At 41.6% G+C, this 13,724-nt stretch overlaps 3 protein-coding genes across 3 annotated transcripts; 1 reads left to right on the top strand and 2 right to left on the bottom strand.

The window, feature by feature from the left end:
• Positions 1-6,551: 6,551 nt before the first annotated feature.
• Positions 6,552-7,551, bottom strand: LOC136518801 (uncharacterized). The gene is made up of 2 exons (XM_066512487.1): positions 7,300-7,551; positions 6,552-7,145 (listed from the first exon to the last, which is right to left on the bottom strand). Exons 1-2 carry the CDS (start codon positions 7,417-7,419, stop codon positions 6,699-6,701), a joined length of 567 nt encoding a protein of 188 aa, XP_066368584.1. The 5' UTR covers positions 7,420-7,551; the 3' UTR covers positions 6,552-6,698.
• Positions 7,552-8,365: 814 nt separating this feature from the next.
• Positions 8,366-10,066, bottom strand: LOC136516038 (protein SGT1 homolog). Its single transcript, XM_066509453.1, has 5 exons — positions 10,041-10,066; positions 9,812-9,936; positions 9,454-9,583; positions 8,938-8,990; positions 8,366-8,550 (listed from the first exon to the last, which is right to left on the bottom strand). The coding sequence occupies exons 1-5, from the start codon at positions 10,064-10,066 to the stop codon at positions 8,366-8,368; spliced, it is 519 nt and encodes a 172-aa protein (XP_066365550.1).
• Positions 10,067-11,119: 1,053 nt separating this feature from the next.
• On the top strand, positions 11,120-12,563 carry LOC136516036 (protein FAR1-RELATED SEQUENCE 5-like). The gene is made up of 3 exons (XM_066509452.1): positions 11,120-11,124; positions 11,743-12,496; positions 12,546-12,563. The coding sequence occupies exons 1-3, from the start codon at positions 11,120-11,122 to the stop codon at positions 12,561-12,563; spliced, it is 777 nt and encodes a 258-aa protein (XP_066365549.1).
• The last annotated feature ends 1,161 nt before the right edge of the window (positions 12,564-13,724 follow it).

Genomic DNA, 13,724 nt, shown 5'->3' with positions numbered 1-13,724 from the left:
CTACTGTGATCGGTGTTAGAGTTTAGGGACGCTTTGCCCTAACTGCCGCCGCCGTGTTGTGCCTCCCGGAAAACATACTTTGAGATACCTTCGGTAAAACAGGCATAACTTTTCGCTCGTTTATCAGAAAAATCTGAAATTTTTTGAGCAGCTTCTTGACACCATTTGGAGCCGACCCAAACTCGGCTTCGCCCTGTTTGGTTTCGTCAAAATTGCCAAAAAAATTCAGGAAAATAAAGAAAAAAAATTGTCAAAGTTTTTGCACGCTTTTCAGAGAACGTGCTGAATTTCTGTAGACCACATCCCACCTCAGTTGTAGGTGCCAATTTTTGTGGTTGCATCTTTTGTGATCCTTGTTCAGAGAAAAGTATAAAAAATTAGTGAAAAAAAATAAAAAAAAAGTTTGTGCCTTTTGGAAAAATCTGGGAAAAGGAGAAATCCGGGCTATTTGCTTGTTCTGTGAGTTCTTTCGATCGTCCTTTGTTTTCACCTTGTTGCGCTACGTGTCGACATGTCTTAGCCAGCACCTGTGACTTGTACTTTGGATCCAGATTGAACAATCGCTACTCTGCACTCGTTAATTGCTAATCCTTGCTGTCATATTGTGTGCCTACCCATAACTCCACATATTCTTCTGTCAGCACAGGTTCATCTTGCAACTGTTACCCACGCTCAACAACAGATTGCTTCGCCACTTTGGTTTTGCTCCTGTTTGGCGTTGGTAAGAATACAGGCAAGACGGTGGTAAGCCGCTTGTGATTTTGCATTCCACTTTCACCAGCATCACCACCACTTGTTTCCTTTTAGTTGATAGGGATAATACTTTGGTGTTGTCTTTTTTTATCTTCTAACCATGGCAGGAACTCCGACGGACTTCAATGAGTGCGTGTCCAAGGGCGAGCTTGCAACGTTCATGACTGAACAACGCAATCTTATGACTGAGCTGACGCGCAACGTGAACAATCTGGTCACCCGCATTGAACAGCTTGAGCAACGCCCTCCGCCTTATCGTGCTGATGATGAAGATGCGGATGCTTTTGGTGATGAAGATGCGTATGCTGACGGTGGTGCCCGTCGCCGCCTCAACTTCAATCGTCGCGGCATGGGAGGTAATAATCATGGTAATAATGATCCTTTTGCTAAAATTAAATTTAGTCTACCTCCTTTTGCTGGTAATGTTGATCCAGAGGCATATTTAGATTGGGAGCTTGCTGTTCAACAAAAATTTGATTCTCATAATGTTCCTCCTGAGCATAGAGTTAGACTTGCTACTAGTGAGTTTACTAATTTTGCTTTGTTCTGGTGGAGTGATCTTTGCAATGCTAATAATGCTGCTGCTGTGTCTCAAACTTGGAATGTTTTAAAGCAACGTATGAAATCTCGTTTTGTTCCTCCTTATTACCAACGTGATTTACGTTTGAAATTACAAACTTTAAAACAAGGTGATAAAGGAGTGGAAGCATACTATCAAGAATTGCTTATTGGTTTAGCACGTTGTGGTATAAATGAAGATGATGATGATGCTAGTGCTAGATTTTTTGGTGGTTTAAACCATGATATACAGAACATACTTGATTACAAAGAATGGCGCAATTTTTCCCAATTGTATCATCTTGCTATTAAGGCAGAACGAGAAGTACAGGGACGCAAACAACACCAGCCTTTCAGGTCTCACAATGGGAGGAATTTTTAGCAGTGTTCCGAGCCGGAGACGCCCAAGCTTCCTGTTGCACCACAGCCATCTACACCTCCATTTTCTTCCGGGGTAAGTAAATTGTCTAATGTGCAGTTTCCACAGCTGAAGAAAGGTGGAACTCCGGGTGCTTCTACTAGCTCCTCCTCGTCCAGCTCTAAAATCATTTGCCACCGATGCAAAGGCATGGGACATGTCATGAAGGAGTGCCCCAGTCGTCGCGCTTTCATTGCTACCGAGGATGGATATGTAAGTGCTAGTGATGTTGAAGATGATTTAGCCCTTGCTGCTAACATTGATGCAGATCCCACCGAGGGCGATCAAGACAAGGAGACCATCACCATTGACTCAGTGGCTGCTGCCGCGGACTACCCTAGCCTTCTTGTGCAGCGTGTGTTGAGTACACATGTGGGACATGAAGAAAAGATGAAGATCCAACGCCACAATTTATTCCACATGTATCTCATTATGCAGGGTTGTCGTGTTCTCACTATCATTGATAGCGGGAGTTGCAACAACTTGGTGAGTTTAGATTTGGTTGACAAGCTTGGCTTGACCACACGACAACATTCGTATCCATATAAACTTCAATGGTTCAATAATAGTGGTAAGACTAAGGTAATTAAATCAGCACGCATTAGCTTTTTCACAGGCTCTTATCATGATACTGCTGATTTTGATGTTGTCCCTATGCAAGCTTATTCCATTTTGTTAGGTCGCCCATGGGAATTTGATAATGATGCTTTACACCATGGTAGAACTAATGCATACACTATCATACATAAGGACAAGAAAATTACATTGCTGCCTTTGTCTCCTACGGATATTATTAAACATGCTAATGAGATCAAAAATAAACCTCCAACAGACATTGCTAAAAATAATGGGATTAAGTTAAAAGGAGGTGCTTTTCTTGCTACAACTCCTGCTACTGCTGAGTTATGTGATAATCCTGATGCACCATGTTATACTATGTTTTGTCAACCTTTTATGTCTGGTGCATTGCCTGCTGTCACTAATCTTTTGCAGGAGTTCGCTGATGATGGGATGGAGTCGAGGACGACTCCAATTCTACAAGGAGGGGATGATGAGGACATCGCCACGCTGGAGTCGAGGACGACTCCAATTCGAGAAGGGGAGGATGATGTGGACATCGCCACGCTGGACACACCGACGCCATGGTCTTCCCCAAGTTGCAATTCGTTCCCAACTCAGCTGCCACGTCACCCTCGGATTCAGCAGACACGTCGTCACTGTTTCGGTCATAACTTCCTCATACGACGTCGAAACGGGCCGTTCTTGGATGCGTTGGAAAGGGGACGACGACACCGTCGTTTTGGATCTGGTCCCAGCTCTAGAAGGTCCGTGGATCATTCTGTGTGACCACGGCAAGGTGCTGCGTCACCTATTTAGGCCAACTTGGCCATGTATCGTGTCGGGCCTTAAGCCCAAGTTGTGGGCGCCCAACCCCTGGCCGTCCCCAACCCTAGGTCGAGTCTTAGACTATAAACACAGCCGCCGCCGCTGCTACACAATTGGGTTTTGTTTAGAGTTTAGTTTTCCATCGAGAAACTGAATCGTTCATTGTAACTGTGGTGACAAATCCTTTTACAGTGATCCAGGGCCCCCGTTCTTGATCTCCTCCACTGTGTCGATTAGTCCTTTGGAACCGAGTTCTAGAATCCTCTATTGATATTCGCGTCATTCATATTTGCAATTTCAGATTGCGTGTTTTACCTTCTTGCTTGTGCTCTTCGATTCGCTTGCAGGAAAAGCCTTCTTGGCGAGGTCAATCAAGTTGTGCTTGGTTGATAACCAACGGAGCGGTGGTGTAACGGTTGCAGGGTTCGAATCGTGTCTGATTTGAAGCCGGATCACCAACGTCGAGATCTCCACAAATCGAACTTACCGGCTACCTCTCGGAAGATCGGGCCTGTACTCATCATGTCGACAAAGGTCTTGAGCCGTTGTAGTGGTCGAAGATGATGTCGAAGCCCATGCTGCAAAGTGTTGGCAGAGTTGAGTCATAATGCTTCACCAAAGGTGTTGGCAAAGTCCCTCATGCAAAGGTGTTTGGCGGAGGCGATGTTGGCGTAGACGCTGAAGGTGTCGACAAAGCCCCTCGTGCCCAATGTGTTGAAGGAGGCAAGTTGTTTCGGTTTGGCGAAGGTGTCGTTGAAGTTCCTCTTGCCAAGGATGGATAAGTAGCATGAAACTGCACCACGCCTGAGTTGATAGGGTGCATTTTTTAGGGACTTAAGTTGAGCGCTATAGCTTTATCGAATATCAACTTGCTGGTAAGTTTGTCAACACTCAAAAAGACACTGGCTTTCTACTTGCTGCAAAAGATGGTTAATCGTTTCATATAATATGTGAGGGTAGTGCAAAGGTTTTAGCTTCACCTCCTGGTGCCCATGTATGTTCGGGACTTCTTCCAGGTTTCTGTTGAGTCCTGGTGCCTATGTATACTCAGGATTTCTTCCAGGTGGTGCCTATGTATACTCAGGATTTCTTCCAGGTGGCTCAGGCCATGCAGTGCAATGCATGTATGTAGTGTATGTATGTATGTGATGATGCAAATGAATGCATTTGCATGAAAATATTAAGAAGATTAAACATACCACGCACTCTGCAAGAAATGATGGTTGTGCTTGTGCAAAAGATAAACTATGCACATAAAGAATAATACCCTCAAATAAAAGGGTCATAGTTTCGGATGGTTGGTGAAGGCTGTTATTTAAGAACCTGCATGATTTTAGATATGACTTATAGTATTGAAAGTAATAAATATTAGTTTTCTACAAAGGTTAGCTTAAATCAATAAGCTTTGGCTAATTGCGTATTATGAAAGTGTAAAATTATTAAACAATACATCCTGAAAAAAAGATACAAAGTGTTAGTGTTAGAGGGATGAGAGGTTTGATACCTACCAATGGTTGATAGTTGATGGAGTTTGATGGTTCATGAAGAACACTAGCGACCGTTGCACTGAAGAGCAATCACTGACAGATTCTGATAATTTCCAACGACTTGGCACTTGATGAAAACCCAATGCGAAGGCCAATATTTGTGAAATCTGAATGCCATTAGACCAAAATCTGAGACCAACTGCCCAATGAAGGTAACTTGAGTGATGAAAACCTCAGAGCCATTTGAGAAAGATATAGCGAAGACCAAATATTCTATGAAGACCACTGACTAATGATAAACCACTGACCGATGAAAACTACAGTGATGAAAACCATTGATTGATCAAGACCATTGACTGATGAGATCCACTAACTCATGAAAACCACTGACGGGTGAAAATCCACTAATTGGTGAAAGCCACTTACTAACAAATGCCATCGACTAATGAAAACCATTGACTGATGAAAACCACTGACTGATGAGATCAACTCACTGGTGAAATCCACTAACTAACGAGAACCACTGACTAGGAGGTGGAAACCTGCATACAACAAGGCAAATATATTCTATCGGATGGTTAGCTTGGGAGAGTATGAAACACTCACAATGGTGGTAACCAGCATGTTAGTAACAAAAAGAGATTCAACATAAAAAAAATATAGGTGTTTTAGTTAGCCAATTGAGGACAAGCATGTATAGTCGCTTAGGTCACGCTTTTGGTGTATTGGCGGTTGCAACAGCTTTTCTAGTCACCTTGGTGACTTGTTTTGAGCGAAGGTTAATTTTTGAAATTTGCCTCGAGAGTTGTGATAAAATAAATCACAAGAAAAAAATTGTTAAGCATTATAGGTTTGTGAGAAATATTCACTTGAATTGGTTTGGTTCCTGCAATGGGGCATTTCTAACATGTGTGTAAAAGGTTAGTAGCAGTCCATTCTTTGTAGTGGCCGCAGTAGTATGGTATGGTATGCAATAAATAAATAATCCTAGCTTGTTTACGATATGCAGATGTTTTAAGTGGTCATGAGATTAATGAGATTGGTATTTTTTAACAATAATAACAAATGATGGTCTTACGAACTATGTATGACTCTTATAATCTACTTCTTTGTACAATTAAATGTCCATTTATACCCATTATTTATGATATATATGCTTAAATTTACATGTAATTATCATATGCCGCTATTGAAACTTAGTGTCTACAATAGCACCCGTTATCCGTGATCCGCTACCTTAGCACTAATTTGCTACCGACCCACTGTACGCTATTTAGTACCTTGAATATGACATGCAAAACATGTTGGCATGCCAAATTTAAAGAGAAAAGTAAGCATTAGTCCCGAGCATACCTATTTTGGGTGCCAACAAGAAGACGTTGCTACATCCTTGCTTGTTTGCGTGGCTTGACATAGATCGGAGCATGGTAAAAGGCAGTGGTGCCTCTCTACTCTCTTCCCTCTTCCTCTTTGTTTCTCCTCGAGCTCTTGTCTCCCCCAACCGCTCTCTCGCCAAGCACCAAGGCGGCAAGCATGCCACACCGTGTTGGCCCCTGGTCACCGATCAGGGTCAGTTCCTCCGGTCGAGGGTCCACTTTCCCCTCCCACCGCTCCACATACCGCGCACCATCCACCTACAAGGATCACCACCGAGACGAGCAAGAAATCGATCAACAACAAGGTGAGAACAATCCAAGGATTGGACAATCAGCACCAACAATGGATCGAGTAAACAAATGCCCAACAAGTCGTAATCAAGAAATCACCATGGTGCTCACAAGCCTCTAAAATGCGCACGGACAGGAGGATGAGGAAGGCAGATCAGTATATCATAAATTCTAGCATTTTTTATATAGGTTTGGTTAAATTTGAAATTAGTTGACTTAAAAAAGCAAGATGCGGACTGTTTTTTTTTTTTTTGGAACCAAGAACAAGAAGTACATGATATAGAAGCTCAACCTGTAATTCCGTGTTACACTACTAGTAATACAGATTTTTCCCAAGCCTTGTTCATATATATTCAAGTGCGGGAGATCGATACAACACCACCCCTGCTTTTACAACCGGCCGGCCGGCCAGCGCGCACGCGGACGCGGCTAGTGCCCGTGCGCGTGCGCATCCCCCGACTGCTTGACGACGACGGCGATGTTGAGGACGTTGTCCACGAGGCGCCAGACGTTCCGTTGCATGGCCAAGAAGGGGTCCTTCATCTCCGGGAAGTCCTGGAAGGCGTTGTCGCAGTCGCCGGCGCTCGTGACGGCGTCCGACAGCTGGGTGTTCATGTCGACCTGGGTGCCCTGCTTGGCGACGATCTTCTGCGTCTCCTCGAGCGTCTGCACCACGTTGTCGTACCCGGTGCTGCAGGCCCCGAGGATGGACTCCATCGGCCGGCCCTCGTGGGACCTCGCCGCGTACACGTCCACCCGGCTCTTGGCCTCCTTCGCCTTCTCCGCCGCGACGCGCATCGACGCCAGCAGGAGCTCGCGCGGCGTGGTCACCTTCGGGAGCTTCGTCAAGCTCTGGCACATCTTCTTGAAGCGCACCTACATGCGCGCGATGCGGCCCAAAAGAAACCGGAGCATCGATCAGCAAATCCCGTGCCATCCACAGACTGACAGACAGATCGATCGACCTATGCAAAAATTCTCATGCATTGCACAGCACAATAAAAAGGGGATGTGGTGCGGCGGTGCTTACCTGATTGCATGTCTGCTGGCATGCGTCCTCGCCAATCAGCTCGCGGACCACGCGGGCCTCGGCGGTGGTCGCGAAGGCCAGGAGGAGGAGGGAGGCGACGATGATCCTCGAGCTCTCCATGGTGTCTGCCGTTCTCGTTTATCTTGACCGCCCTCGATTGTTATGACGAGAAGTGTAGAGGGCGGTGGTCTAAGAAACAGACGCGAAGGCCGAGAGAATGTACAGGCTGATGGTTCTACTTCCAAACGGCGTGTAGTTTATATAGGAGAGGCGAATGGGCGAGGCCACAGGTTTGACCATGGCTTTTCGGCTTTTCCTTGGGTTTCGTGGTTCCCCGCCATGGTCTCTCACCTTGGTTTTATTTAGCCTCCCCCTAAACATAGCTGCTTGCGTTGCCAACTTGACAACAGAAAGATGTGTATTCATGCAATGATATGTCCATCGAAGCCTACTGAGCTAGTCCGATATGCTCTGAACGTGTATTCATGCCCTATCACAAGAATCTGAATCGTACACAAAAATTGTACTCCTAGCAGTCTTAGCTGGAATTGTATACGAATACTGAAAGAGTCTGTCTACTGTACACACGTGTGTTTTAACATAAGTCAACACATGGTTGTTGGCTGTATGTAAAACACATAGATTTCAACATAGGAAAAATCATGTGTTTTTGGACTAGTTAGCACATGGTTGTTAGATGCCTAAGAAACACACGAATTGAAACACTGGAAAAAAAACGTGTGTTTTAAGAGAATGCAACACACAAATTTCATCAGGCAAACAAGGCCAACAATTGTTGTTCAGCCCAATAAAGACATGCCAGAGAGGCCCACTAACTAAGAAGACAGAGGGGCCCAATATCAGCAAAGAGTAGTTCAGCCCAGAGCCCAATAACTAAGAAGACAGAGAGGCCCACTAAAGACATGCCAGCACATAAACCAAAAAACAACAATCTATATACTTGAGAAACAAGCCAGACAAACAGGGGAAGCCTCTGCCCTCTGTGGAGAACAGATCTCTTCGTGGGGGCAAGCAAAGCACTGCTCTGCGTGGAGATGAGATCAGATCAGAGCAGGAGAAAGGAGAAAACAACTGGCAGATCAAAGATGAAGATCTCCTCTGCGTGGGGGCAAGCAGACCAGAGGAAAGGGGCAACCAACCAACAGATTGAAGGGGAACCACTAACCTCAACAGCCAAGGTAAGCACACCGACTTCCTCGTAAAGATGTAATCCAATATTGCTAGTATTTGCTGCAACCAAATTCAGGAATCAGAAATACAGATTCACAAATTAAGGAACTCAGGAAACAAAAATACAGAATACCTAAAAACAAATTGCATATTTCAAATACTGCAACTGGTATTTGCTGCTAATGTAATTATACTGATTAAACAAGCATTTTTGAAAAAAGGTAAAGTGAAGCTTATATGTGTTTTTGTTTTGTTTCTCTAAAGTTATTTAAATTTTCCACTCTTGACCTTTTGATTGAGACTCAGCAGCTAGAAATCATAAATAAATTTATATTCTGTATCTGACCCTTGTCTTGAAGGCAAGGTGCTAGCTATAGGTTGACTTACACCTTAGTAACAGAAAACAAGTATGAAAAGCAACATCAACATAGAATGGACAGTAATTACCTCTTAGTGAATAGAGAGGCATAAAATCTTTAGCCATGCCATCTGCTTCATAACTGCAAGACAATAAGTACCATCTGGATCAGGTTCATTTTTTTAGATGAAGACATGGGTTTATATATGCAAAACCCCAAATCACAGGTGCCTAATATATTAACCTGATCCTGTAATCCTATGCTCACACTAATCAGAAGACTAATGTACCTAATGCATCTGACATTTGATGACAAGGCAAGAAGAGATTATCTTCTTGTCACACCAATTACTTCATCTAGATATTACTTCATCTAGATATGTTAGGTTGAAGGATGAAAGGAAGCCAAATAAAATATGTTTCCTCGTCGCTAAAGCAACATTTTTAGATTCCAGCAAAAGCTACAAACCTCACGAGGTCGTAGAGAAACACTTCCCTTATGGCAGTAAAGGCTATGGCCCAGCAAATCCATAAGTGCCTCACCAACAAGGTAGTAACAGAAACAAAATAGCATTCAAAGAGTTCTACGAATTTACACTAGTTACCTGTATTTACGTTTGCTTGGCGGTTCTACCACTGGCGGTGTATTCTCTATATTTGCGACATCCTCCTTGTCCTCAACAGTAGGAGCCACAGGAGGCTCAATATTCTTTACTGGTGCCTGGCTAGATTCCTCTGGACACATAAACCAAATAACAGGGCAGACAGTATGAGATTGAACTGAAACATAATTATTCTCCAGTGCACAAGGCTGCTGCAAACATTTCTTAGGCAAGGCAGCTAAGTGGACAAATATCATTAGAAAATAGCATATGCCACATTGCATTCCCAATTTAAACCCCCCCGTCACCACATGCACACTGTTATTTCTTGTTAACACTAGCTGAAGTTTATTTTGCTCACCAGCGATACGCTCTTCATGTTCCTTCAATAGACGAGTAAACCTTGAATCACCTGATGCATAGGAAGAACCCAACTCAACAGCAGCCTTTGCAGTTTGGTATTCTTCAAGCTTAATGCATGCAGCACTGTAAGCAAGAAATAACTTAGTACATAGACAAAAAATGTAGCAGAGGGAATTATGCGAGTGTTCATATATAACTTTTATTGAAAAAAGAAGAGTGCCACTAACCATTTCTGGTAGTAGGCTTTATGCATCGTAGAATCAAGTTCAACAGCTTCTGCAAGTTTAGTTAGTAATTCCTTTAGTGCTATACATTTATTGTGTTCAAAAACAAATATGCAAGCCAATGATGGTAGCATGAATAACACTACAAACTATGCTTTCTATTTATAGCTGATTCTAACTACTTACAATAGCCCTACTGTGTGTTAGATGCATGGAATATGTAATGATGACAAACCTTCTAACTGTCAAAATATGAAATCTAGATGTTTTAACAGAACATGAATCTAGAAAGAAGAACAAGGCTGCAGGAAATGTCAGAGGCACAATATCAGATTCACAATTATGAGGATATGATTCGTCAAGAAGAAAGCAACAATGATGTAAAATTACTCCTAATTCAAAATAGTTGACACAAACAATAAATAAATGAGAACTAATGGCTTCTTCATTTTCTTGCAGGTTTCAATTGCTTCCCTTATGCAACTAATACAAGCACCAGTCGAGTTTGATCAACTACTTGAGGTAAGAAACACAATTCAATGATGCAATGAAAAGCTATGTAAGTACTCACCTGCTTGCTTTTTTTATGAAGCAGAATAATATGTATGTCACAACAAGTAGATGTGATGATTATCCAACATCAGTGAAGTCACAAGAAGCAATTAAGGAAGTGCAGTCAGCTCCTTACCAAATATTTGCAGGCACAAATTGTTCTAGTGACCTTTCAAATACCTACAGATACAAAAAGGTGAGCAAAATCATTGCTTAGAATCAAAAAATGCCAACATAAGAAGGTTGTTTTTCGACTAGAATATATTTCAATGCAGGGAGGCTACACTGAACTGATAATGGAACAGATCAGGAACTCTCAGGAAGATAATCAGACTGACTGGAATACGTAGGTAAAATTTTATAATACTAGTACACAAAAATTACAATTCAGACATATGTAAATTACACACATATGTGCAATGTAATTTCAGCATAACAGTACTTTAATTTCAATGCTTCATTATAAACTGTGCAGCAACATGAAGAGATGCAAGGATCATTTACAAAGATGATACTTGGAAATGACAGGAATGAGGTAAAACTATATTATATATGCTTGTCAGACTAGTTGTTTTATATTATAAATGGTAACCATTCTCATTATCAAACAAATAAAACAAAATATGAGACTTGAAGATCTAGATGGAATCTTTGGACCACAAACTGACTGGTCAATATCAGAGTCAAGGCTGTCATATGAGGTACATACAGACAGCTGAGCCAATTTGATTACATTTATAAGCAATACAAATATGTACTAGCATCAAAGTAAAACTTATCTTTGCAAAAACAGGATGGAGAAATGGCAATCGTCGCTGATGATGATGGAGCAATGACAAGCATAGCTTATGATGATAGATCTAAAATTCAATAATACCATTGGCAAACTGATGTATTCAATAACATGGACATTGATGAGGTACATAAAAAATGATCTCTTCAACTATTTCAGTCCACACTAAAAAAATATTTGTATTATAAATCGCATTACTCAGAAACTAAGACTGCTGCTAATATATTTACAGGTGCAGCATAAAAATTAAGATGACCAACCAACAATAGGAGAAAATGACTTGAGGATCATAGCAGTAGAACCAACAAGTTCAGATATTACATCAACAGTAACAGATGATAATGAACATGTTAATGGCAGCCAGGAACTGACGGACAAAGAGATTGAAGAATTCATAAAAAATGAGCAGGTTGCAGCATCTGAAGGCAACAATGCACCAATCAACAGCAAGTACACCCCACAGCTATCGATGGAATTTAAAAGTAGGGATGATGCTCACCATTTCTTCAACTTCTATGCGTTCCTAGCTAGATTTCAAGTTGCCATAACACATACAAGAACTCAAAGTAAGAAGAGAAATAATGAGGTAGTCAAAGTGACAATGAGATGCACTCGTCAAGGAAAAGAAAAGGAACCAAAGTGTTTAGAGCAAGAAGAAGCTGAAGTAGACAAGGATGTTGGAAAGAAACCGGTAAGAAGAAGGAAAACAAATGTTCAGCAGAAGTTAGATTGTCCTTGTGTTATGATGGTGAAAGAAGAAGGAGGTGTATGGAAGGTTAAAACTCTTGATTTAGAGCATAATCATGAGCTATGTCCCGGAGACAGGGATCAGCTATTTTCTGCTCACAAGTATATGATAGAAATGGAAAAAGGACTTATCAAGACTCTGAACGATAACAATATCCCAACTAGGAAGATGGTTTCTATTCTATCGTATCTTAGAGGGGGGCTTACAGCTCTACCGATGAAAAAGAAAGATATCAGCAACTACAGGACAAGGCTGAATAGAGAAGTTAAAGGATCAAATATGACACAAGTACTGGATTATTTCAGAAAGAAACAAACTGAGAATCCGTCTTTCTTTTACAAGTTTGATTTAGATGAGGACAAGAGAGTAAGAAACTTGTTCTGGACAGACTGTTCTTCTATGAAATATTATGCAGATTATGGAGAATGTGTAAGTTTTGACACGACATATATGACCAACCGATACAACTTACCTTTTGCACCATTTGTTGGAATCACCGGACATGGGCAAAGTTGCCTTTTCGGATGTGCTTTCCTGCATGATGAGACAGTGGACACTTTTAAGTGGGTATTTCAAACTTTCCTTGAAACAATATGAGGAAAACAGCCTCAAACAATCATCACAGACCAAGACATGGTGATGAAATCAGCAATAGAGCAAGTCTTCATAAACACAAAGCACAGAAATTGCTTGTTCCACATAAAGACCAAATGCTACAATAAGAATGTCAAGGTCTTTGCAGCAAACGAAGGACTATATGAAGACTTCGAAGATATAGTGAACAATAGTCTAACGGTGGAAGAATTTGAGCGACTTTGGAAGAGAATGATTGAGGAAAGAAACCTTCAAGGGAATCACTACTTTTCCAAGATGTGGGAAATGAGGAAAAGGTTTATCCCAGTCTACTACAAAAATGACTTTTCCCTTTCGTACAGACCACATCCAGGAGTGAGGCAACAAATGCGAGGTTCAAAGACAATGTAGGGCCAACCTATAGTATCATCACCTTTCTGAAAGAGTACAATCGGATTGTTGATACCATAAATCGAGCAGAAAGGCTAGAGGACAGCTATAGCAAGTAGAAAAGGCCAAAGGAATTTATATTCGGCTACAGAATAGAGCAGCAGGCACAACAACTATACAACAGAAACATATTCAAAAAGTTCCAGCTACAATTGAAGGCAACATCAAGGCTGAACTATAGGGAAACTGAAGATGGAAAAAAATTTGAGGTGTGGCAAAAAAGTGACCAGATTCAGGAGGTTCATAGGTTCAGGAGATATATAGTAAACACTGAACTAACACAAGGCGAAGAAGAATTTACCTGCATATGTACAAAATTCAGCAAAGATGGCATACTCTGCTCTCATATCCTAAAAATAGTCATTGAAAAGGAAATCAGCACAATTCCAGACAAATACTTCTTAGACAGGTGGAGAAAAAAGGATATGAAGGTACATGTTGAAAGACAAGAAGAAGAAATAGTTGAAACAAGCTCATTGTTGAGATTCAACATATTATCTAGGAGATCAACAAAACTAAATTCAAAAGGATCAAAAAATGAGAAAGCCATGGAATACCTTATGGCAGAATT

This window comes from Miscanthus floridulus, chromosome 17 (genome assembly GCF_019320115.1).
Source record: "Miscanthus floridulus cultivar M001 chromosome 17, ASM1932011v1, whole genome shotgun sequence".
NCBI lineage: Eukaryota > Viridiplantae > Streptophyta > Magnoliopsida > Poales > Poaceae > Miscanthus > Miscanthus floridulus.
The sequence above is the reverse complement of the archived record's forward strand: the minus strand, read 5'-3'. Positions and strand labels throughout refer to the sequence as shown.